At 48.5% G+C, this 24,739-nt stretch overlaps 12 protein-coding genes across 12 annotated transcripts; 7 read left to right on the plus strand and 5 right to left on the minus strand.

Moving 5' to 3' along the window:
• Positions 1-112: 112 nt before the first annotated feature.
• Positions 113-1,096, minus strand: BDV27DRAFT_140143 (RTA1 domain-containing protein; the record flags this gene model as incomplete). The annotated part of the gene is made up of 1 exon (XM_032069598.1): positions 113-1,096. One exon carries the CDS (start codon positions 1,094-1,096, stop codon positions 113-115), a length of 984 nt encoding a protein of 327 aa, XP_031933992.1.
• An 803-nt stretch (positions 1,097-1,899) lies between these two features.
• On the minus strand, positions 1,900-2,904 carry BDV27DRAFT_119161 (Nitroreductase-like protein). Its single transcript, XM_032064799.1, has 3 exons — positions 2,423-2,904; positions 2,242-2,356; positions 1,900-2,173 (listed from the first exon to the last, which is right to left on the minus strand). The coding sequence occupies exons 1-3, from the start codon at positions 2,756-2,758 to the stop codon at positions 1,965-1,967; spliced, it is 660 nt and encodes a 219-aa protein (XP_031933993.1). The 5' UTR covers positions 2,759-2,904; the 3' UTR covers positions 1,900-1,964.
• A 950-nt stretch (positions 2,905-3,854) lies between these two features.
• On the minus strand, positions 3,855-5,012 carry BDV27DRAFT_151767 (M20 family metallopeptidase; the record flags this gene model as incomplete). Its single annotated transcript, XM_032071412.1, has 3 exons — positions 3,855-4,048; positions 4,112-4,422; positions 4,477-5,012. 3 exons carry the CDS (start codon positions 5,010-5,012, stop codon positions 3,855-3,857), a joined length of 1,041 nt encoding a protein of 346 aa, XP_031933994.1.
• Positions 5,013-6,836: 1,824 nt separating this feature from the next.
• Positions 6,837-9,140, minus strand: BDV27DRAFT_119165 (transcription factor domain-containing protein). Its single transcript, XM_032064800.1, has 6 exons — positions 8,552-9,140; positions 8,133-8,477; positions 8,023-8,083; positions 7,858-7,954; positions 7,202-7,802; positions 6,837-7,144 (listed from the first exon to the last, which is right to left on the minus strand). Exons 1-6 carry the CDS (start codon positions 9,006-9,008, stop codon positions 7,101-7,103), a joined length of 1,605 nt encoding a protein of 534 aa, XP_031933995.1. The 5' UTR covers positions 9,009-9,140; the 3' UTR covers positions 6,837-7,100.
• A 569-nt stretch (positions 9,141-9,709) lies between these two features.
• On the plus strand, positions 9,710-10,705 carry BDV27DRAFT_165059 (uncharacterized protein; the record flags this gene model as incomplete). The annotated part of the gene is made up of 1 exon (XM_032073825.1): positions 9,710-10,705. One exon carries the CDS (start codon positions 9,710-9,712, stop codon positions 10,703-10,705), a length of 996 nt encoding a protein of 331 aa, XP_031933996.1.
• Positions 10,706-11,054: 349 nt separating this feature from the next.
• On the plus strand, positions 11,055-12,262 carry BDV27DRAFT_872 (DUF3632 domain-containing protein). Its single transcript, XM_032077830.1, has 3 exons — positions 11,055-11,381; positions 11,431-11,494; positions 11,550-12,262. Exons 1-3 carry the CDS (start codon positions 11,064-11,066, stop codon positions 11,963-11,965), a joined length of 798 nt encoding a protein of 265 aa, XP_031933997.1. The 5' UTR covers positions 11,055-11,063; the 3' UTR covers positions 11,966-12,262.
• Positions 12,263-14,207, plus strand: BDV27DRAFT_873 (uncharacterized protein). Its single transcript, XM_032077834.1, has 5 exons — positions 12,263-12,748; positions 12,799-12,866; positions 12,915-13,294; positions 13,351-13,415; positions 13,467-14,207. The coding sequence occupies exons 1-5, from the start codon at positions 12,559-12,561 to the stop codon at positions 13,931-13,933; spliced, it is 1,170 nt and encodes a 389-aa protein (XP_031933998.1). The 5' UTR covers positions 12,263-12,558; the 3' UTR covers positions 13,934-14,207.
• A 1,069-nt stretch (positions 14,208-15,276) lies between these two features.
• Positions 15,277-16,681, plus strand: BDV27DRAFT_151772 (uncharacterized protein; the record flags this gene model as incomplete). Its single annotated transcript, XM_032071413.1, has 3 exons — positions 15,277-15,588; positions 15,646-16,232; positions 16,282-16,681. The coding sequence occupies 3 exons, from the start codon at positions 15,277-15,279 to the stop codon at positions 16,679-16,681; spliced, it is 1,299 nt and encodes a 432-aa protein (XP_031933999.1).
• A 121-nt stretch (positions 16,682-16,802) lies between these two features.
• Positions 16,803-18,917, plus strand: BDV27DRAFT_119171 (oleate hydratase). Its single transcript, XM_032064801.1, has 2 exons — positions 16,803-17,754; positions 17,809-18,917. The coding sequence occupies exons 1-2, from the start codon at positions 17,183-17,185 to the stop codon at positions 18,863-18,865; spliced, it is 1,629 nt and encodes a 542-aa protein (XP_031934000.1). The 5' UTR covers positions 16,803-17,182; the 3' UTR covers positions 18,866-18,917.
• An 869-nt stretch (positions 18,918-19,786) lies between these two features.
• On the plus strand, positions 19,787-21,565 carry BDV27DRAFT_140150 (Alpha/Beta hydrolase protein; the record flags this gene model as incomplete). The annotated part of the gene is made up of 4 exons (XM_032069599.1): positions 19,787-19,985; positions 20,045-20,327; positions 20,384-20,610; positions 20,673-21,565. The coding sequence occupies 4 exons, from the start codon at positions 19,787-19,789 to the stop codon at positions 21,563-21,565; spliced, it is 1,602 nt and encodes a 533-aa protein (XP_031934001.1).
• Positions 21,566-22,858: 1,293 nt separating this feature from the next.
• Positions 22,859-23,326, plus strand: BDV27DRAFT_119173 (uncharacterized protein). Its single transcript, XM_032064802.1, has one exon. The coding sequence runs from the start codon at positions 22,897-22,899 to the stop codon at positions 23,281-23,283; it is 387 nt and encodes a 128-aa protein (XP_031934002.1). The 5' UTR covers positions 22,859-22,896; the 3' UTR covers positions 23,284-23,326.
• Positions 23,327-23,369: 43 nt separating this feature from the next.
• On the minus strand, positions 23,370-24,657 carry BDV27DRAFT_119174 (NmrA-like family protein). The gene is made up of 2 exons (XM_032064803.1): positions 24,265-24,657; positions 23,370-24,194 (listed from the first exon to the last, which is right to left on the minus strand). Exons 1-2 carry the CDS (start codon positions 24,517-24,519, stop codon positions 23,535-23,537), a joined length of 915 nt encoding a protein of 304 aa, XP_031934003.1. The 5' UTR covers positions 24,520-24,657; the 3' UTR covers positions 23,370-23,534.
• Positions 24,658-24,739: the final 82 nt, after the last annotated feature.

The raw sequence follows: 24,739 nt of genomic DNA on the forward strand, positions 1-24,739 counted from the left end.
AACGAAACCATTGCTTATCCAGCAGAAGATGTAAACTAGGCCTAAACAAAGGACTCTAACCAGAGGAACCAACACCATCAACGCCCAAACCATTACAAAAACATCCCAACACTCAACACCTCTGATACCCCTTATACCCAGCCAAAGGCACCCCATCACCACTCTCCCCCTCCTCCATACCAGCACACAACCTCCCAGCCTCCCCAGCCCGTCTCGCCTTCTTAATCAACAACCCCGGATGCCAAAACACCAAAACCGCCATCGAAAGAAACATCATCGCGGCATCAAAGACATAAATATACGCCTCCTGCTGATTCAAAGCCGACTTAACCGCCCCAAACTCCACCAACCTAACCAAATTCCTCACCATCAAAAACAAACAACTCACATAAATCGCCCACATATACCTCTTCCAACCTAAATCAGGGTTCTCAGCCGCCACCCTCGTCGGCTCAGCAGCTAGTCTCCGATGAAACACCCATGCGATCCAAACAAACACCAGGAAGACCACAAGCGCAAACACAAGTCCGACAAGAACGACTTTCCGTCCAATATCCATGACCTTGGCATCGCCCGTGATCTGGACGCCTGCGCCGCCGAGTTGGGTCAGGAAGCAGATAATGTCGTTTAGCACGAAGAGGACGGTTATCCGTTTAGTTCGCATGGGGGAGAGGTGCTCGGCATCGAAGGCGCGGATGATGCGACCGAGTACCATGTAAATTGTTGCAGCGACGAAGGGTGGTGCGCAGAGAATGAGCATTTGTTGGAGGGCCCAGGAGCTGATCAGGGTTCTGTTGTTGTGGGACCAGGCGCGGCCATAGTAGCCGAATGTTTCGCCTGATATATTTGTTAGTGGTGTTCGTCGTGTATAATTTGTAAACAGGGGAGGGTAGTATATGATGTACGTACATATTCCGCCCAGGATTAGAGGAATGAAGTAGGCTGCCTTGTACGGAAACATCAGAATGATGTGAACGACTGTCGTTAAGCCAAATATGGCCATGAAGGCATAGCCGGCTGTTTGAGATGGGTTGTACGGGTAGAACTCGACCCAGGGCGCGGAGCCATTTACGCCTTCGTGGAATGTGAAGTCCATTTTCGTTGAGATATTTGGTCAATGTGCAAAGATACTGGGTGTCAATCAAAAGACTTGAGAGAAAGATATGTCCATTTCATGAGAAGCTGAATCCTCATCCCTGATTTATATCTGATCTAGCCATCCGTATCAGAAAACGACATTATTACCGGATTAGGGAATTCTGCTCGCGAATACGAGTGGAGATTCCCGGAAAAGCTTAAATGCAACGATCGAGACGCCCCCTGGTGGAGAACCCTAATTTTAGCCATGCTTGGGTTTGGTTCCTGGCGATGATTTTCAATGTTACTCTGTGGGTCTATTGGGTTTTCAACGAATCTTGTTTGCGGTTTTCATGTATACCTACTTGTGGTGTGAGAATTTGTATGCCGATCGCTGCGCTGCGGGCTGTGGGCTTGAAATGGCTGATGCTTTGCTGGTGGATTGTTCTGGATGTATGCTTCTTTGGGCTTTGGGTCATTTGTTGTTGCCTGGGTTAACCTGTGTGTTCTTTGTCGATCCATGTCGCTTTTATTATTGCCTTTGAGGCATTGGTAGGTATCCTGAGTTGCCGATTAGGTGATACGACTCCCCCCTTGGGTAAAGTGCATCCCGAAACATGAAGTCATACCATAGACTATGGACCCGTATTAAGGTGAAGGTCTTTATCAATGACCGGCCGTTATCCAAGGTGGACATCCATAATAGTGGAGCAACTCCCCTGAAAAACTGACGCCATCTACGCCAATGATAGCAGCAGACCAAGCATAATCCCCTACATAGATCATTACTTAAACAGCAGAACCAAAGAAGTCTATAAAAAATATGCCATTGAAGTCTAGGCTCTAACGCTCAAATTACACCATAAAAAGTAGTTCTATCGTGAAACTCATGCAGACTTGCCGAAGACCTTGAAGCGGTCCTCAAGAGGGGCGAAAGCCTTCTCGCCGGGCTCGCCGGTAGGGGTACCGAAGACGAGCTGGGCATCCAACTTCCAGGAGGCGGGGAGGTCCCAGGTCTTCTGGATGTCGGCGTCGATGAGGGGGCTGTAGTGCTGGAGGTTGGCGCCGAGACCTTCGGACTCGAGAGCGGTCCAGACTGGGAGTTGTTAGTATGGAGTTTAATCACATGTGTGGTTGGCTAATTTGTCAAGTATGGGAACATACCAAGGTACTGGGACATGGCGTTGGACTCGAGAGCGAAGGGGTCGAACTTGTCGGCGTAGATGGCGAACTTCTCCTTGATGGGGGCAAGAGACTCGTAGTCGACGAAGAAGAGGACCTGGAGAATTATATTAGTATTGGCTTTTCTCACGCTCTATGTGACAAGGAATGAAATTGAACGTACAGTTCCGTAGCCAGCGCGGAAAGACTCAAGCTTAGGCTTGGTGTGGTTCTCGAACATCTCCTTGGGGACGGCGCCGGCGGCAACGAGACCTTCCATGGCCTTGATGGCAATGTCCCAGACCTTCTGGTGCTCCTCCTTCAACAGGAGAACAACACGGGAGGTCTGGGTGTTGAAAGAGCTGGGGACGTGGAGGACGGAGCTCTCAACAATGGACTGGATAGCATCGTCGGAGATGGGGCTCTCAGCCTTGAGACCATAGTAGGTACGGCGGGCCTTAACCAACTCGAGGAGAGTGTTGGTGGAAGGGTTCTTGAATTCGACCTGAGCGGAGCCCATTGTGACGGTGTTGATGAGTATTGTAAAGGTGGTAACTGTTCGAGGAGTGTTTGGTAGGAAGCTGATGAGATCTAAGGGTCTATTAGAGAGGAAATTGAGATCTTATATACATGCAATCTCGCCATCGCAGAATGTTTGGCACCCCGCGATTTAGTTCCATTTCCATAAAATTTCATATTTATTTCTCTCAGATGGTCCCATCAGTCGCCAATCACATTGTCGCGTTGAGATCCATTTTCATCGGCAAATGTGGCTTTGTAAGACCGCTGGAGAAATTTATAAGCGATGAGAGTGTCTCTGCCGTCTTCTCATTGGTTGCGCGGAATTCCAGTGCCACTGCTGGTGGAAAAAGTGCGGAATTACGGATAACCGCACGTTGAGTCTGACAAAGATTCAATCCACAAGGCTGCCCCTGTTGAGCTTAACTGATCCCCTAACGCTGAATAATTGCCCCTGGATCTTATCGAACCTTTCAAGCCGATTAATGCTATTCTTAGTTGTACCTGGCCAGACTTTGTTACTGTCTAAGGAGAATTATGTAGGGTCCCTCTGTTGCACGTGACATGTCGGCCTTTCACTATGGCCGACACCGCTGAATAAGCGGTTGAGCCCGGCCCTTGAATTGAGGGATTTCTAATGATTATGAGTGCACAGAGTACTAGAGAAACAGATCTCAACATTGATTTTATGTTGATTGTTAAGCTCTCTAGCCTACTTATCAGCCTCTCTTAATTTTTGAGGTCAATAATTTAGACGTTTCCTGCGATTGTTCCCCCTTTTGGACTTCGCAGTTGATGCAGGCGCCGGAAATATATATTTGACCAGTGACCCAATAATAAACCCATATAACGTTTGCAATTTTGACATGCTACCATTGTAAGTGCGAAGTAATTACAGGCGAATGCAAAATAGTATAAAGTTTGTTTCAAACCTACTACTACCGTTCTCAGTTATATTCCGGATTACAACATTGGTAGTTCACATATTCCTCACGGAATTCACATTAGGACGTCATAAACCTGACGTAGGGACAGTGATACCAACGCTTGACGAAATGAGAAAGAATAGTTTGAAACGTCCCTGAAAGTTGACCTGTCTACTGAGCAGAATTCAACGCGTGCATCGTCAGCTTTTTATACGCCTGAATACTCTCCACAAGCTCATCAATCTCAATCTTTTCATTGTCTCCGTGCGCTACCAGGATAGATCCTGGCCCATATAGGTATTTCTTATGGTTTCCCTTGAATCGTGGAACATCAGTCCCGTACGAAACAGGGGCAGTCTCGAATCCTAAACAGAAGTGTCAGCCCATTGCTCCTACAAGTAGCAAGCAAGGCCCAACGTCAAGCGTACCTTCGACATCATGATCCAGCAAGGTTTCGGGATACTCGAATTTGAACTCTAGTCGAACATTTGCATGTCGGGCAACAATATCCGAGACAATCTTTTTTATCCCAGCCATATCAGTCGCAACGCGCACAGCACAAAGCGCTTTACTTGTCTCCGGGATGATGTTATAGGTCAACCCCCCCTCGATCTTCCCAACATTGAAAGTCGATGGGCCAAGGAGCGATGAGCCTGGAAATTCCGCTTTAACTAAGTCATTCAGTGTTTCGATAAGTGCGACATTAGCATTCACCCCATGCTGAGGATACCCAGAGTGACTGTCACAGTCAGTTCAAGCAGGTGCATAAGCCATGTGAAAGGAAGCTACATACCAAGCCTTGCCCTCCCCAATCAACTCAAATATCAAATGACCCTTATGTCCAACAACCAATTTCCCCTCGGTCGGCTCCCCGAATATGACACCCTCAAAGCTGAGGTCCTGGTTATTCGCCGCTATCATGCCGGGCCCACCTTTCTCTTCCCCGACGACAAATAATAATCCCACGTCGCCTTCTTTGACAGCTCCTTCTGCCCTCAGCTCTTCTAGAGCGCATATCTGCGCTGCCATCGGACCTTTATCGTCGCATGCGCCCCGCCCATAGATTGTAGATCCCTCGATTCGTAGAGGAATGTAGGGCGGAACGGTATCCAAGTGTGATGTGAGACATACTCGGTTCTTCCGCTGGGTGCCTAGATAGGCGTAGACATTTTCTCTGGTTGAGCCTTCGGCAATTGGAAGGCGCTCAACGGTATAGCCGAGATTAGTGAGGTGGTCGTCTAAGAAGTGGGCGATTTCTTGTTCTTGGTCACTTGTACTCTGGGTTTGCATCAGCGCTGACAGGAGTGATACGACGGTGTGGGTGGCCATTTTCCAGGTCAATATCTTGTTAGCTTCAATGATTGTATAAGCGTTGAAATAAAAGTGACGCGAACGATTCTTCTTGGATGCGGAGATCGATTTAATATGCCATGTCGTCATCGGGCATCGGTCCGAACGACCGAACGGATCGGATCAAGATAAGATAAGAGATGCCTATTCAGGTAATTGCTTGGGACAACAAAAGACATTGATGGAAAAAAACCAACGCGAAAGGTACGACTGGAATGGTAAATAACAATTGGAAAGGACTAAAGAGCGGCTACAATGAAGCACGGAATAGGGCAGAGAGATTGCCTCATCTGAGAGGTCTGGGACAAGAAGCAGTATTCGATCGGCAAATGGTACCGAGTAACTGAATTAGGATGCTGCAGAGCTTGAGTAAAATGATAACGATGTTGGTGCCTTTCTCCCGATTTCGGAGCCACAGGCGATCGTTTAGCTTGTTGGCTGATGTTCTCAAATGGTATCAGCTCCTGCTACATTGGATATCCTTCCAATGTGTGAGCAACCTTCTGGGTATGGCGTAACAGATGGCGCAGTCTTGATTGGTCTTATTTGGCGACCAATGTTGGGTTTCCTGGCAGAAAAGGTTTGAAATACCAAGCTCAACTGAACAGTTTCACACCTCGAATGTCAGGATGCCAGCATCTTACGGTCGTTGTACACCCGGTGCCGAGGGCCCCAAAGCACGGGTCGACTGCATCCACGAACACCAGACATCCAATACCCCACATTAGTCCAACTAAATCTCTCATATGGAGCCCTGGTTGAGTCAGAAGTTAGACCGCACTTGAAGCGGGAAGGATAAGACAGAAGGAGTAAGACACCGGGAATGATGCTGTCAGAGTATGATCAAAGCTTTAGAGGTGAAAGTTTTCAATAGTGTTTGCTACTATGCCTTCGTTGAAACATCATATTTTGATTTCCATGGAAAGAGGTCTTTACGTATTTGTGAGACTGGTAAGCATTGACAGCGTTTGAACTTCAAGGACTGATCAAGCATTTGGAAACAGAATCTTGGACTTGGCCAACTCTCTTTCGTGTGTGCCTCAACATGGCAAGGTTTATCGTAAAAGACAGCAAATCCAGCGAAAACATCCGTGGAATAGCAGGGTATGCTTTTCGATTACATGGAAGGACTACCAGCATCCAACTAGGATGCTGGAAGCTTCTGGTTCCAGTGGCATAGAACAATTCGACGTGGGAAGCCACATTTGGCTTGGGTATCGATTGGGTCTTGGCATCAACTGCCCCTCAAGTGGCTTTCACTTTAGCACAGCACGGGGGACGATATGGGCTATCCCAATATAGTTATTAAACAGCCTTAATGAGCCATTCACTGGGCTGAGGTTACTGCTTCCTGATTGACAATGCATTTCGGCCGCCGTCGGGAATTGATCGGCGTAGAATGGATGTTTTGTATAGAATGATAGGAACCAAGGAGCAGAACCACGGGTCATGAAAGGGGATTTTCAGCCACAAAGCAGCATCTGCCAATAGCCTATACCCCTGGGACTACTTAAGCAAACATCCTTTGTGGCTTTCTTCCCCGAAGCCTACCCAGGCGACAACCTGGACTTCTGGGTCATGCGATGATAATATGAAAAGGTGAAACGACCCGGGTGAGTAAAGCCATCTGAGCAAATCGGGAGATCATGCTATGAATCGGACTATCAGATGTGTCATGTTTTCATGTGAGCTTCGAGCGTCGTCTGATCCTGACTTTCACACCCTGTGGCGTGCTCGTTTCCTAGAGAGATTATTGCTCTACTACTAAAAATCTGATCATGCTCAGCTCACAAGGCGCCCGAACCTAATTTTCTGATGGTATCTGCCATTCGGTTCAACACCCGAACAATCCTAACAGTATATTGAATACTGACTTGAGCTAAGATAGCGTTAGGCCCACCTCAGCATCGCGTCATAAGTTTCCGCATGTCTACCCGGTTCCATGTTATTTTAAAACATACAGCGCCGGGAGATTAAGACCAATAAATAGTAATTCATGACATGCTTAAGCTTCTAATCATTTTATGGGCTAGTAACATCGGCGCAGGGCTTTCTTGTCGGAGGCAGTCAGCAATGGCCACCGGACTTTCGAAGAATTGACAGATACGCGCCTAAGCCCAGTTCGTCAGCATAAAACAGTAGGCGAGTATTCCAGTAGTATAGCTTACGGGGCGCCTTCCATCTGGCCCCAAGGACCTCGAGGACGTTCTGGATCTCATTCGCCATGTTTAAGAAGTCTGAATTCCCGGTCTCGCGACTCTGCCACATAAAATTTGCTGCAGCCTGATATAGACAGTCAAGTACCAAGGGACACATTCTGAGTGCCCCACCAAGATCCATGGCCAAGCGAATGCTTTTTGCGAAGTTAAGGACAGCCCGAGATGCCTCATTGATGCTGGAGAGCGCCATCTGTTGTACTTCTACATTCCCCGCTACCCCACTAATACCGCTGCAACAGTATCTGTCATACAGGAGGAGTGACGCACTGTAACAGATTCCAATGGCAGAAAACAATGGAAGGTGCGCGGTTGGGTCGTATACTTTCTCGATCCATTGTTCCAGTTCGTTCGAGAGTGTATGTGATAGTGCCTGGGCGGTGCGATGCAGCTGCATCGCCTCTTCGTATCGAAAGTCGACATCGGAGTTGCGATCGTTCAAATGACCAAGTACACGGGTGAGGACGTGCGCTGCTTGACAAGTTCGTGTGAACGGACAAACTTCAATTGTCGTGTTGGCGCGGACTGCGAGGGGTTCCACTACCGTGATTTCCTAGTGCTGTTCAGTAACGTGCTTAGCCCCGCTTGGTGCAAGGGTTGATGTATACACCACGATCCCAGGACTTGTCATCTGCAGGAAGTAAATCCTCTGGTTGTGCATCTTCACATGCAAGTGGGCGGTTCCTGCCGCCTAGGTTGACATATCTATACAAACCCATCAGTTCACCTTGTGGTCCACCAACCAGCATAGGATTCTTTTCGATAGAGTTTACCTGTCCAATATGATTACTGCCCACCAAGTGCGACGCCTTTCCTCAAGCTCGACCCAGGTACCTGCGTTCTTAAGCACATGAGAACATACGTGTGGGTGGACAATACACACCCACTCGGTTGAGCATCTGCGGCGCATCACTGCGCTGGTGGACCCCCATAGCATGTCCAAGTCGTGCGCAATGTCCCACTGTCAGATATGCCGTGGGATAGATAGCATTTGATATCTCATATAATGCAATCAGCAGCAACGCTTGCAGTACCTTTATGGAGAAGACATTGCTGCTCTCAACATACACGTAGCAAGCCTTTGCAGATCTATAAAGTTCTGCATCGCCAGATTCAACTTCGCTACATGACCGCGTGTGCAATTGCATCGCTATTAATAGAAGACCAAGATCAGGGTCATTTATACGATCCGCATTCGAAAGTTGCTGGTACAGCCGCAATTTGGAAACTGTCAAGAAACGAGCTTCAGTTTCGATCAAGCAGACAACCCGGTGCCAAGCCCGCATTTGCCATGATTCCTACCTATAGGAAAGAACGTGTGAACGCTATTGAAGTAAACATCAACCTCATGTCGAAATTGTGCCGGACTCCGGAGATAACGGATATATTCGGGCGGCAGAGAGATGTGTCTGTTGGATTCCAGGTAACTTTGATCCTGAGGAACATCGGAATCGAGAAACAGAGTGGAGAGACCGTTCGTAATAGAGGAACCAACAGCCGTTGCACTTGACTCATATCCGCCCAGATGAGTGCTTCTGCTGGAAAAAGCGGCATTTTCACTGGTTTCTTGGGAATCTGGACTTCCAGTATTGTCTGTAGCTGTCGCGGCGCTCCTGCCAATAGGGGTGTAGTCGCAGACCCGCCCAGTCTTCCGACAGATGGAACATTTAGGTCTCTCTTTCGTACACTTCCGTTTCTGCTTGCGGCAGGTGAGACACGCGTTAATAGCTCGCGAGCTAGGAATTTGCTGATCTGCCATGACGTTGAGAATGTCGAGGAAGAACTTCCCGTGGATTTATATGCGGGCGGAATCGGCAGAATTGGCGGACGCGGGCGGGCAAGGGTAGAATAATTAATTTCAAGGAAATACTAATAGCCACGCACCGCAGAGGGCAAAATTGCTAATTCTGGAAAGTCAGTAGATTGCTTAACTGAACTGAGTGATTTAACTTACTTGAACTACTTGAATCATTAATTTTCAATCGTTTGAACGGCTTGAATTGCTTCACTAATCTACCAGTATAGATGTATATAATAGGAGTTTAATCTTGGGATATGGGGACCGAAAACTATACTGACATAAAAGCTAACCTAGGCCTTCCTATATCCTAGAAGTCCGTGGCTATATGTAAAACGCCAAGATTTCATCTTTTGACCGTTTTGTAAGTTTGTCAGCCGTAGCTTGCGGCCGTACGTGTATCCACATCCATCTTTGTGGACCCAAAAGATGATGCTATTCATGACACTGACGGCTTTAAGGACGATCTAACTCCGCTATGGAGCTATACGATGTTGACTGTAAGGATTGGCATGATATTAGGCATATTGAGGAATATAAAAGGGCGACATATCCATGCTTTGTAGAGCCATTGACTGGAACACCTCAGATTGAATATATCCTGTGCTATATATATATACTCAACTCACCCCCTAAACCAATAAATGAACGATTTCGTCAAGATGTCCACCACCAACGGCTCTCTCCACAGCTCCAGAGGCAGTGCCAACCGCCACCCTACCGCTTTGGAGATCATCCAGAGCAATGGCTTAGAAGGAAAACTCCAGGACAAAGTCATCCTCATCACAGGCTGCTCGTCCGGCATCGGCATCGACACAGCCCGTGCTCTGTCTGTCACCGGGGCTACCCTCTATCTCACCGCACGTGACTTGAACAAGGCCGAGACAGCGTTAGGGGATCTTGTCAAGAAACCAAACGTCCACCTCCTAACCCTTAGCCTCGACTCGCTGACCAGTGTGCGCGCCTGTGCGGAGGACTTCCTCTCTAAGAGCTCCCAATTGAACATCTTGATCAACAATGCAGGGGTCATGGCGACACCGGAGGGTCGGACGCAAGATGGATTCGAAACTCAATTTGGTACCAACCACTTAGGCCATTTTACGCTTTTCTACCTGTTGAAGCCTACCCTGCTGGCTTCCTCAACCCCAGAGTTCAATTCGCGTGTTGTCAATGTGTCTTCCATGGCACATCGTTATGGTGAACCTGTCTTGGATAATATTAATCTGGAGGGAATCTATGAGCCGTGGATGGCATACGGTCAGAGCAAGACGGCGAACATCTGGACGGCCAGTGAGATCGAGAGACGATATGGGTCTCAGGGCCTTCATGGTTTTAGTGTTCACCCCGGTGGCATCAAGTCTGGGTTGCAGCAATACGTCCCCAAGGAACAGCAGGATGCATGGGATAACGATGATGCGATTGCTAGTGTGTGGAAAACTTCAGAGCACGGGGCTGCTACCACCGTTTGGGCTGCGGTAGCAAAGGAGTTAGAAGGAAAGGGCGGGAAATATCTTGAGGATTGTCAGATTGCAGAAAAATATGATCGGAATACTGGAACTGTTGGAAAGGGATACGCGTCTTGGGTGTATGATGAGGCAAAACAGGCGCAGTTGTGGGAAATGTCATTGAATCTGGCAGGGTTACATGCCGAAATCTGATATGACGTCGGAAAACTGCAAGTGCAGGGTGAAGAGAAAAACATTTGATTTGTTATTGGATATCATGTATCGTTGTTAATTTGACTAATATGCAGTTTCTTGCAGGATAGACCAATAAACCAACATCTGCCAAGCATGCCCTAGTAAGATGGAGTCTATCGACCGACACTAAAACCACCAGCCCCAATCACATCCACCCAATGCTGCAGATCAGATCAGCGCGTGGCTAGAAGGCGTATTATGATTCATGCGTACAATCAGCCGATAAACCCCGCCCTGATAAGCTGGTGTTATAAAACTATGTCTTTCTGCCTTCGTGTCCTCTTCGGCATTCACAAAAATACTCACACTACGTAAAATGGCCTCTCTAACGTTGTCTTCGGGAATTCAGTCGCCTTCAGAGCAGGAGAATCAAATCTTTGCGATATTGAATGAATACGCCCAACCTTCGAGCTCCACCACAGCTTCCGCAGCGGCACAGAGTATCCATGGATTCGCAGCTCCACTTTTGTCGGATTCTAAAGCGGACAGCCTAGAGAATCTGCTCTGGCAATTCTGGAATATCGTCATTAATGTCGCGAAACAGATTCCATGTGATAGCCCGTCACAGGAGCGGCTAGTGGACCTTGTCAAGGCGCTGACCGAGATACCACCTACGACGATACAGATTTGGGGTGTGAGTATTCCCGTGTCATGAACCCTTTGGGTTGGACTAAAAATATTAGAATGATACGAAACTCTGGGTGGACCTACCACTTTTGGGGCCTGAAATGAGAGAAGCCTGGAACCGTACGTGTTCACGGATCATAGGCAGAAGAGAAAAAGTATACTAATAGAAATTTAGTCATCCCTACCGGCAGCGAAGCCGAAGAGAAAATCAAAGAATGGATCAACCTGAATTCTTTTGTCGCACGTCTACTCAGCATCAGCCTCGCACCATGGATTGCTCTCGCCGTATGGGCTCTCCGCGATGCTCTTGAGGAAGAATCGTCGGGAAGGAAGGCGGACTGCGACATTGCCGTGGCTAGAGAATGGTTTAAACATGGTGGGCCTGTTTTGCGACAGGAAACTATGGCTATAGAGAACAAGGAAGAGCGAATTATGGCGGGTGGGTCATTGTACCAAGGACCGGCAAAGCTGTGCCCTGAACGATGGAAATTCTGGAAGGAACGTCTGAGTCAGATTAGTGACCAAGGGGGTGACGTCGGACAGGTTGCGAGCACAGCGAAGATGGCGATGGATCAGCTGGAAGACAATTGATAATGCCGGAATCGTAGATCCAGTACAGCGATGCCCGATTCATGCGGAAGTGGCTTCCGTGCTCACATGTTATCAATAGGACCAGGGAAAACATCAATCAACGAAGTCAAATGTTAGTCAGATGGTGGTGCGGAACGTTGGAATGAGACCTCCCCGATATCCTACCATTGCCCTAATCGGGCATGAGACAGCTTGGTAAGAAGCTACACTTACCTGCACCACGGCCCGGGATTTGTGGTTAGCCAATCATTGAGTCGGTTATACTCAAATATGCTTTTATTCTGACCTTTCAGCTGTCCATAGTTTACCATCGGGCCTTAAAAGCGTGACATCACGACTTCTAGAAGGATAGGGAAATTGATAAACTTCTAGTGACCACTGTACAAGATCCAAGTGATCACTGTTGATGCTACGATCAGAACCCTTATTACAAGCGATCCCGCCGCGTATATTTTGTCAAAGCTATTGATTGTACGTGAGGTATGTAGGTGCCTGAAGAATGCAAGTGGTAATTCTGCCACCAAACACGAGATTACTACTACGATACTGTACTGGGATTTCTTTTGGCTACGAATGGAGCAGGCTGGTAGCTGATGACCAGTCCTGAATATTGGAGCCGGCTACTCATCGCCCTCTCGATTGCTGGGGCTGTGATAGCTACGCTCTTTTATCTTCTCGGGTTGTATAGCCATTGCTACAGTACCGGGAAGTTGGACGCCAGTGATGTATTCCTCGGCTTTGGACTGGTATTGTCTTATGGCATTACCATAACAACCGTGATCGGTACGTGCAACAATTCTTACGGGCAACGGCACCCTTATTGACTGAACTAGCGGCATTGGAAGGCGCTGGGATAGACCTTTCGACTCTGCCGTCAAGGACTGCTCATCGGGTAGCAATGGTACGAGCTGTCCACCACTGGAATGAGACATTCACTTACTGCTAGTAGATGTTTTGGATAGCCCAAGAATTCTGGCCAGCCTCTCAGGTTTGTATCAAGCTGTCCATTATTATCCTTCTTCGTCGGTTGCTGGGATGTGTGAAAAGAGTGCTTTCTTTTACGTTATTTCTCGCCGTCTTTATTTTCGCCTGGGGGTTGGCAACCTTTTTTGCGAATACTTTCCAATGCTGGCCACCGCAGTATTTCTGGAATAAAGAAGCCGAGGGCCATTGCATAAGTGGAGAGAAGGCACTTTTCATGGCAACTGGATCTGTCTCCTTCTTGCAAGATATAATGTTGCTGGCAATCCCTTTTGCCATAGCATGGCGATTGCAAATGGCCCCACGAAAGAAGGTACTTCTTACCATCCTGTTCGGTATGGGTGGAATGTAAGTCGATAAATTACTTCAACAGACTGAACGTGCTATGTACTGACCACAACTAGTGTTTGTACTTTTAGTCTCATGCGTCTGATTGAATTCAGATATTACCCAATAAACAACCTAACGGGTGAATATGTCCACATGCAATCTAGTCCTCATTTCTGCTGACATACCCCAGCAAGCGGCACAAGAGAAAGAATCTGGACGCTCCTCGAAATTGATATTGCTATTGTCTGCACCTCAATCGTTCTTATGCCCCCGCTATTCAAACCTTGTACCGATACTTGCAGGAGGATCTACCGCCAAACCATAGGTCGCTTGATGACAGCAGAATGTACCCAACGCGCTGAATCTTGGCCATTTCAAAAGCACTGCACGAACTTCTCCCAGGACGGTCGCTCCGAAGTGCGAGCACAGGCCTACCCTGCGTCAGCTGCTGAGGTGCGCGACCGCAGAGAAAGCATGACAGGGGATTTTATCAGGGTCGAGACGACTATCAGTCGGGACGTTCATGATCGTGAAGTGCTTTGGCCACAGGCTGGTAGATCGTCCTTGACATCGGGGATGCTACCGACAGTCGCAGAAGAGAAACGGATGTCTGACGATATGTCGAATGTTGATTTTAGTGGCGTTGGGTTCGGTTGAGATGCTGGCTATCCATAAGACACTGATATCTATAGTGATGATGATTACACTCTTCGAATAGGCAGGCAATGCATCAATAATGTTAAGAGGTTCAGGTTGAAATGAACTATATATCGGAAGGCCTGCTCGCTCTTCAGTGTGATACGAGCCGGAAAATTGGAGCTGTTAGAATCATTTCATGCAAGAAGCGCAGGTTGACTCAGCATTGTTGGGAATCTTGCTCCGTACCAACGTCCATTATCATTATTGATACTTTAGATATAAGACAATTAAGAGACCTCGGAAGGTCTAACGCATGATATCCATGATCAATAAAATTGCGGAACAGTTCTACGATAGCTGACTTTCGTAGTCCTTGTCGAGTGTTTAACTCAAAAAGTTAAGAGACACAAACCTGCGCTGCAACCATGGATTGGTTAAGTTACTAGAGCATACCTAGAAGTCTCTGAGGCCATTGCCACGGGTACATGACAAGGTCAACAGACACATTGGAAAAGTGTAATCTTGGTTGTCTCGTGAGAGTATGACGCTCTGGACTCGGTAATTAATTCATGCCTTGTGAAACACGCTCGGCTTCTGGCCTCGGCCTGATAACTACCTCATGGAGCTGATAAGACTGCGACTCTAGCATATCCCATCGTATTTGATACGTCGCTAGTGGTATCTACTCGGATGTGCTATCATGCAAATGTCCAACAGGCTAATGCCTAGCGTCTGGATAATTTATAGCCGAGGGTTGTAATGCCCAGGACCTGCACTCAATGCCTTAGTCGTGCAGCACAAAGTCTCGTTGTGCTACTTAGAACCAGTCAGAAGACAGGCATACGTGCATAAGCCTAAAGCTATATACTTACCTGATAGGCTCTCGGCTTTTTTTACGGTAGATCCTACAGACTACGGCAAAAGTAATGCTCAGATCTCACTGATCGACTCCTCGTATGATGTCGGTTTCGTCTATCCGACAAATATCATTCTGATGATTTGCTAGAGCGCACGGAGATACGGGTATTGAGAGCACCGTTCAACTGTTCGTGCTGCCATCGTTCGTGCCCTCCACGGCTGATCGACAAAAACCTCCCCGCACTCCGCATCCTCGGTCCGCCGTAAGTTAGCATACTTTGCATATGATTGATACAAGCTACACCATCTCACTCTACTTTCACTGCATGAAGGTGGCCTGACAGAGACTGACTCGCACCCGGAGGATTGTTAATGTGCTCGTCTTATTGGGGCTGCAAGATGGAAGGTGCGGGTGGGGAGTATAAAAAGGACCTTTCTCGTGCTATCTCACGGGTCTTAGGTGCCGTCAAAGAACATAGTCCGAAAAAAAATCGATATTCACCATGGAGAACCACATCTCTCGTATAGTTGCATTATCCAAGCGTGTCCCATTTAGAAGGGTGTTGGGAATACTATGGGGGAATCCTAGACGACGCGCTGCCACATCGGCAGGTCTTGTCGCAACATATCTCATCCTGGTGGCTTGTTTACGGTTTCAGAGACTACGCAAATTGCATCGCGAGTATCGCCAATACGCGACCCGTCAAGGGATGGCCTACATGACCGACCATGATGCTTGGGCCATTCAAAAAAAGGTTCTTCAACTAGAATTCCCTACGATATCCCTGAAGGCCCTACAGTTTGCGCTCTTCCGAGTAAATACTCTCTTATAGTATGCAACCCAGATAAATAAATACTAACTGGCCGGCCAGACATATGGTATCCCCACGATCTCCAAACTGTTACTCAAGACGTCCCAATTCTCCGACCCAGCCACCTCGTTCAAGCGCTATGCCGACACCGGTGCACTCATCGGCCAGTTCATGTCCTTTGAGCCCACCTCCGACCGTGCCCTGGCTGCCATCGCGCGAACGAAGTTCCTGCACACCGGCTATCGGAATAGTGGTAGCATTCTCAACTCCGACATGCTATATACCCTAAGCTTGTTTGCGACCGAGCCGATCCGCTTTGTGGAGATGTTCGAATGGCGCTCCATGAGCGAACTTGAGAAATGTGCCATCGGTACATATTGGAAAAACCTAGGGGAGCAACTGGAGATTGACTTCGCGGAGCTGCCATCTGCGAAGACAGGATTCCGAGATGGACTACATTTCCTCGAAGAGATGACTGAATGGAGCCACCGATACGAGGAGCAGTACATGAAGCCTAGCCCGGAGAATAAGGCCGTTGCGGATAAGACTATGGACGTTCTGGTCTATGCGTTGCCGGCTTGGCTGAAGGGTGTCGGCGTGAATTTTGCCTCTTGCATGATGGATGAAAGACTACGGGTGGCAATGATGTGAGTCTCATGCACTGCAAGCTTTGGTAGCGAGATGCTAACGAGTCAGGTATGACGCTCCTTCTGGCATATACTATGGCATCTTCTTCTCTTTGGTGGCTGCTCGCCGGCTCTACCTCCGATATCTTTCTCTCCCGCGGCCCAACTTCCTCCGACTGGATGTGTTTTCCGAGGACGCCAATGAGCATGGTCGCCACTATGTGCGTACCTGGAGTGGTGCGCCATACTACGTTCAGCCCACCCTGTTGAACCGCTGGGGTTTATCAGCGTGGGTTAGTCGGTTGTTCGGACTGCCACTCCCTGGGGATGAAGGAGAGAAGTATTATCCGAAGGGATTTGAGACAGCCGATCTCGGGCCCAAGTACTTTGAAGGAAAAGGGCGCAGCACAGTCCAAGAGTATTATGATCAATTGGTGAAAGGCAGGAAAGTAAGGCCGTTCGTGGATTGAATGGTGCATATAATATACTTCAGTCGTCCGACTCCTCTAGGAATGAGTTGATACTATAGTATATACTTAGACTTATTTTTTATCGACAGCGTTCCTGAAATTACAGTTCAGATTAATAAATACCATTGAAAATTAATGGCTATAAAAACACCGCGTGCAGAATTCTTCTGCCTCCGTTCTACCATCCAACTGAGAAAAAATGGCTGTCGTGGCGTCATAACGGAAGCGATCCAGACTCTGACATCAAGCGAATCACCAACGGGGCTCCAGGCTTTGACCTGCCCGTCCCACGGTTCTAGCTTTCTCCCAAAGGCTTCTTGATGATAAAAAAACAAAAATTATTTCTCTGACATCAGAGGAATCTCATTGCCACCGCCCGCCTAGAATCCCCTCAATAAAGCCAATCAAGCCACTAGTTCATTGACTATTTCAACCGCCTCCCTCAGGCCAATGTAGGCGTTGTCCCTTCTGCCCTGTATCTCCCTCTAAATCCTCGTCGTCATGCCCAGTCGCAAATCATCAAGATCTTCGTTAACGCAAAGCACTGGACGAAACCATCGCCCGCCCGATAAGCTTGATGTCTGGATTCTCGGCAGCGGCATTGCCTCCCTCACAGCTGCCGTGCACTTAATCCAGGAAGCCAATGTGCCTGCAGAAAAGATTCATATTCTGGAGAAGCTGGCTGTGGCAGGGGGAGGTACGATTAGCGAAGGGGACCCAGTGAATGGGTACAATTATCGGGCAGGAGGGATGCCTCCCTTCAATGGCTCGGCCATGGAAGAACTCCTCTCGGTGGTTCCCTCTAGGACGCGAAAGGGAAAGAACGCTCTAGACGATATTATAGAGTTCGGAAGTCACGCTCTCAATTGGACATCCCACACACGCCTCCTCACCCGAAGGTCCCATGGCCTGGGGTGTATCGATCCTCACAAAATCAACCTAGGGCTCCGAGACCGGATAGAACTTTTCATGATGGTCTCGAAAACCGAAAAGGCACTAGGGAGAACACGGATAAAGGATCACTTTAGCGAGAGCTTCTTCAAGAGTAATTACTGGCTGACGCTGGCCACCACGTGAGCAAACACAGTCACCAATGGGGAGGGATGTGAAGACTAACTGTTTACCAGGTTCGGCTTCCAGCCATGGCACAGCGCGGCCGAATTACGTCGATATATCGCCTGTTTCATGCACGATGTCCATGATATTAACTTCCCGCGCGTTCTCGACTGTGGTCGCTATAATCGCCACGAAGCCATTGTGGCGCCCATCGCGCATTTCCTAACATCCCAAGGTGTGGATTTTCAGTTCAATACCATCGTCTCCGATATCGTTATAGACCCGAGAAACGAGAACCGCGTATCGGCTATTTGCGCGCACAGAGATGGCGAGCGCGACCACAAGATTGTGCTGGGACCAAACGACATCGTCATTGTTTCTGTGGGTTCTGTCATGTCCGGGACGACGACGGGTAGCAACACCAAACCGCCGTCACTAGGGCTAATGGAGATCGATAACGATCTGGATGAAAACTGGCTCTTATGGCTCGAGCTCTCGACGAAGAACCCCAAATTCGGAAATGCATACAATTTCTGCACACGCATGCGGGAATCTCGCTTGGAATCGTTTACCGTCACGCTCAAGGATCCCGAATTCTTCAACCGATTCTGTAAATTAACAGACAACCAGCCGGGTACAGCCGCATTCGTGACTTTGAAGGATAGTAGCTGGATCATCAGCCTGAATATCCCGCAACAGCCACTATTCCCAGATCAACCAGGCGACGTGCAAGTGCTTTGGGGTTATGCGCTCTGTCCCGAAGCGGAGGGCGACCATGTTAAGAAGCCGATGCTGTCCTGTTCTGGGGAGGAGATCATGACAGAAATACTTCATCATTTGCAATTTCCGGTCGAGACGATATTAAAGAATTCCATCACGATCCCGTGTGTCGTCCCACGGATGACGGCGACAATGCTACCCCGGGCATGTGGTGATCGACCTCAGGTGATACCGGAGGGAATGGCGAACTTGGCACTTATTGGACAATTTGTGGATATACCGGACGAGGTCGTGGTTTCCATGGATTATGGTGTGAGAGGGGCGCAGATGGCAGTGCGTCGATTGATGGGGTTGGACATTGAGGGTAAGAAGTCGAAGCGAAGTTCCGCGATCAGCCTCTTGATGTAGTTTTAGAGCGAGTTGTATTTGTACCCATTTTCACGTCTCAATGACTAGAAACGTCGAATAACTATCTAATCTTCCTTCTGTATCATCCTCTCGGCCCTCGGGTATTCCGTGGGCGGGGGGTTTCATGGTTTTGTAAATCTATACTCAATTCGGTCATAGTAGTATTGATTATGGGTCCACGATGCCTATCTCACTATATTACCAGTTATTGCCAATGGCACTATGCTCTACTTATTGACGTCAACAGTCATTACCACATGGGTACATTAGCCCACTAGAGAGACCTTCTATTACAACTAAATTAACGGACAGTAATGACGCTTTGCGCGTGTCTATTGGCAGCTTCCCAAATCCCTATCTTTGCCTTCATCCCAATTATAGTGTGCCGGGGCTAATCTGAAACTAGTCCAATCGCATGCCCGCGTGGAACAGAAGATATGCAAGTCAATATAATATGGCTTATCACCGTCGGACAGCGCCGCAGAGTGATCCTTCGTGTTGTCGATAGAGGGACCGCTAATCCGGCCTCTTCCGGAAAGTCGATGGGAAATTAAGCAGCCTACCATTCAAGCTTTCAACTTGGGTCCATAATTCAGGGCTTGTTCATTCCCACTCCTGCTTTGCGCTGTTATTGGCCACCAACTCACTCCCCCGACGCCTTTGTTCCGTCACTTGGAGCCAGCAACGATAAGAGAGTTCCGCGACTCTTTGTCTCCGCATCTTTGCTTGCTCTGATTGAACGATTCCATGGAGCGGCCCACACTCTGTTATGTTATCTCCAAATCTGGGATTATGGTAGTTATGCTTGAGCAAGCTCTACCCTCATGCAGGCCGTAGGCTCATCCCGGCCTAATGGCTATAAAGACCCCGCGCCCCAAAGGAAAAGGACGTTCTCTTATTAAATCGCACGTCTTTAAAAAAATGCTATTCAAAAGCATCGTGTCAACGGCTATCTTAGCCGCTGCTCTGTGCACCGACAATGTATCTGCTGCTAAACATGGCCGGTTCGGCCAAAAGGCCCGCGATTCTTTGAACTTGGCCAAGCGAGCTGCGGAACAGCAGAAGTCGTCGTTCAAGACCCCACTTGATGATTTCCATTTCCTAAATAATAAAACAAAATGTGAGTCAAAACATATCTATATCGCAACATAGCTAACAGACAGGGTTGGTTCCAAATAGCTTACCGAGTCGACCACCTCCCGGATGTTCCCTTTGATGTCGGTGAGATGTACTCGGGATTGGTCCCCATCGACAAGGACGACAAGTCGAGGGCTCTTTTCTTCGTCTTCCAGCCTACACTTGGCGATCCTGTTGACGAGATCACAATCTGGCTCAACGGAGGACCGGGATGTAGCTCTCTAGAGGGGTTCTTCCAGGAAAACGGCCGGTTCACATGGCAGCCAGGCACGTTTGCGCCTGTCGAGAACCCATACTCCTGGGTGAACTTGACAAATGTGCTCTGGTACGTTCACACTCACTGAATACGCTCTATGAGTGGTCTAATCTTTCTTGCGGCAGGGTCGAGCAACCGGTTGGTACCGGATTCGCGATCGGCAAGCCGAATGCCACAACCCAAGAAGAGACTGCCGAGGACTTTGTGAGGTTCTTCAAGAATTTCCAAGAGCTCTTTGGCATCAAGAACTTCAAGATCTACGTCACTGGTGAAAGTTACGCTGGGCGTTATGTTCCATACATCTCCGCTGCCATGCTGGACCGGAACGACACGGAGCACTATGACCTGAAAGGTGAATAGCTGCTATCGCATGGCCAAGAAGTCAGCATGGAACTCACACTAACGTTGTAATAGGCGCCCTGGTATACGACCCCTGTATCGGCCAACATGACTACGTTCAAGAAGAAGTGCCCGCCGTGCCCTTCGTGCAGCAAAACGCCAACCTCTTCAACTTCAACACTAGCTTCATGTCGGAGCTGGAGAGGCTCCACGACTCATGTGGCTACAAGGACTATCTAGACGAATACCTCGTCTTCCCTCCCGCTGACGTGCAGCCCCAGAAATCCTTCAACTACACCAGCGATGCCGACTGTGACGTCTTCGACCTAATCAGCAACGAAGCCATGGTCGCTAACTCCTGTTTCGACATCTACGAGATCAACCTCATGTGTCCTCTCGCCTGGGACGTTCTCGCCATGCCCACAGCATTCAATTACCAGCCCGCTGGAGCGACTGTGTACTTCGACCGCCCAGACGTCAAGCGTGCCATGCACGCGCCCCTGAACGTCACTTGGTCAGGCTGTTCAAGCGAGAACGTCTACGTCGGCGGCGACGCCGGCCCCGAGCAAGAGGGAGATTTATCCGCGAACCCAATCGAGCACGTCCTCCCGCAGGTCATCGAGGGAACGAACCGCGTTTTGGTTAGCAACGGCGACTATGACATGATCATTCTCACGAACGGGACGCTGCTGGCTATCCAGAACATGACCTGGAACGGACAGCTTGGATTCCAGTCTGCGCCTGCTACGCCTATTACCATCGATCTGCCTGATCTTGCGTGGGGCGAGGTGTTCGAGGAGAATGGTCAGGCGATGTTGCAAAGTCAGGGCGTTATGGGTGTGCAGCATTATGAGCGTGGTCTTATGTGGGCTGAGACTTACCAGTCTGGACATATGCAGCCGCAGTACCAGCCGCGGGTGACGTATCGTCATCTGCAATGGCTGTTGGGTCGTGTCGATAAACTCTAAGAGTCCTAGAGAGGGGTTAATGATGCATAGAGGACCATGATAAGCAGACTGTTTGATGAAACTGGCACCTGACAACGGCGGCTAAGGGTGATGACGATATGTACATATAGTTGAATAGGTATCAAAAATACTCTCACGCTATGGATATGCATCGCGGTATGGTCTGCTATAGATGATACTCAAAATAATATTCGGTTTGAGACTCATAATGCTTAGAGCGTTTACTTGACCTCAACTAGCATTGGTCAATACTGTCAGGCTACCACTAGGAGCGTGCGGGGTATACATTGGTGCCATTGCTCCAGCGAATAGTCTGCATCACTACTAATCCCTGATAGCGAAGGCCAATGTCTGGCTATCTATGGGTGGGGAGTTACATTCGGAAGGGCCACTCGGGCGCTGGCGTGGCATTGCTGGGCAAACATGCATAAGGCTGCGACGGCGTGGGGGGCTGGGGTTTGACTTGGCTTCTCATACGTCCTAATGATCAGCTAGTTCCCCCCTTGCATGGACTCGGTGCCTACTGGTGTGGAGTCCAGCAGCTTGGCATTATATCATGGTCAACAAGGTCAACAGGGACTGGGTCGCGATGTATTCAGTTTCACTATGTTTAAAGCCCCGGTTCCGGATGTGAGCGGACAAATACTTCTGACACTTAAGAGAAGAGCACATACCAACAGAAATTCAGACCAGGATCATTGATAATTGTTCCTGGGACTTGCGACACCGGCTATATGCCACTTAGAGCGATTGCAACTGATAGCATTCGATATCCCTACAGTCTGACGGTCAAAGCCTTATTTAAGGGAATGTCGTTCCGTACCATAAACTCTTGAACAATAATTACTCCAATATCCAGAACCACCATGAACCATTCACAACAGTCTTCACTTAGCATCCTGCTGCTATGTCTTCTTCCCTTACAAGCTACGTCGTACCGAATTACCGAATACCCAGACAACAAATGCGAGGAAGCGCCATTAGCCACCCACTATCTAAACAGTACTGATCCCTGCACAAGACTCCACGAGAGTATCACACCTGCAACACGCATGGAATCCGAGAACACCAACGACGATCAATACGACATTGCCCTCTACCGATCTGATACCTGCGAAGGCGAAGTCATCCGAGTAATCCACAAATCAAAAGGATGCCTGCTTAAGAGCATCATTGGCTCCACCGAGGCCAAGTCCGCTCGCATCGTGCCGAAATCTATAGAAGTAAGCACGCGCAACGGCAAGTCCGTTGCTAAGGACAAACAGGGACAGGCTGGCAGTGAGGATATTCGACCTCTCATCTCGCCGGCTTTACATGTAAGCTTTAGAAGTATGGATGAGGAGGTAAACGGACTCGTTCGCAGTGGATGGTCTGCGGAGTATAGCGTGCCTGCTTGTGACAATTCTCGTCCTAGGAATACCAGCCTACAGAGGGTCTTCCGCAGTGGTGTGGGTGGTCTTGCTAGGGTTTTCAATTTTGGTGTTTCTACTGTCCTGGACTATGTTTCTCGCCTGAGTGCAGCACGGAAGTTGCAGGGTGGCCATGCCGTGGGTGAATCCGGTGCAATTAAGACGGAAACGCTGGAAGAGCAGTTACGCATTGCGAGGGAATACACCGATAAGATAATGGATTTCTGCGCTCGAGATCCAGAATGCTTGGCCTTTGCTGCTCAGCTCTATGAGAAGAATACGAGTGAGCAGAAATCGAAAGCGAACTAAAGCCTTCTGTCCTCCAAGCGCGAAAAATACTCGAGTGGTGTACATGGGGTATGAAGTATGCTTTCTACATCTGGGCACCGTTTGAACTGCATTAGAGTTGTAGTAAATTTCACTTTTGCCTAACATGAAGCAGACCTAGTGGACCAAGTTCGCCAAGTAAATTCAAACTAGATACATTATATCAATAGAAAAATCATTTAAAATGATATAAACTGAGAACATTATACCAACTCCGAAACAGGTATCACACATCAATGCTTGAGAAATTGGCTTTCCTCTTTCAACCAGGTATCAAAATCCTTCAACCCCGGATGGATCTGCTTGATCTGCTTAATATCGGCACCATATCCGTGATTATAGAACCACTTGAACATGAACCTCAAATCCTTAGCCATCATCATAATGAAGTAAGCCACGAAACGGAACGTAGTCGGCACAGTTTGCCCCGTTTGGGTTTTGAACTTCTTTGCCATCTGCTCGAAGGTGAGCTCATCGCCCGCTAGGGAGAGACACTGGTTCTTGAATCGGTCGTGCTGCAGGAGGACCTTAGCCGCAATGATGCCGATATCGCTAGTTGCAATGCATTGGAGAGGCTTTCCCTGTAGATATGCATCCCAGGAAGTGAAGGTCACCTTGCCGATAAAGTCCGCTGTAAGGTTGTCGTAGAAGAACACGGGTCGCAGAACGGTCCAATCCATAGAACCATCTTTGGTCTTCTCGAATAGGTAATGTTCGATATTATACTTGGTAATGAAGTGAGGAACATTGGTGGGGTTGTCTGTCGAGGCATCGCCACCGCGGTCTACAGATGTTTGGACGAAGTGTTGCACGCGTTGTTTAATTGCCTCATCGATCAAGGCCTTGCCTTGGCGTTCTTCGCTTTCGAGACTCTCGCCTTTAGCAAAGGGACTCTATTTATTTCAATTACCCTTGGTCAGCCTACCATATTCTCCATCCAAGTGACTGCTATATATTCCTTACCTGGAGACTGAAAACACCCCAAACAGGCAAGGATGAGGCTGTCTTGGCATTTTCAAAAATCCCCGCAGGATTGTTCAGATCGCCTTGAACCAGCTTAACCTTGTCCGACTTCTGAGCCAGTTTCTGGGCCGCTGGAGACTGGGCATTGCGGGTGACGGCGAGGATCTCCACATCTGCATCCTGGGCCAGTAGCCCGTCGACGACAGCACCACCTTGCTTGCCGGTGGCGCCGGTGATCAGGAGAGCGATAGTCATTTTGCAGAGAGCTGTCGAGAATGATTCAATGACGCTGTGATGATTTGGTTCCTGACAGGTTTGGAACGCTGTCCTCCTTATGTACCTGCAGCATTACATGCTTGATTTGAGGCAGAATTGGTAGGTCTTTGTCGAACATTCAACTCTAGCAAGGGATAATCGTGATGTCATGTTGGTCAGCAGACCCCGAGGCCGAGACCGAGAATGACTAAGGCAGAAA

This window comes from Aspergillus caelatus (assembly GCF_009193585.1).
Source record: "Aspergillus caelatus strain CBS 763.97 unplaced genomic scaffold BDV27scaffold_1, whole genome shotgun sequence".
Lineage (NCBI taxonomy): Eukaryota > Fungi > Ascomycota > Eurotiomycetes > Eurotiales > Aspergillaceae > Aspergillus > Aspergillus caelatus.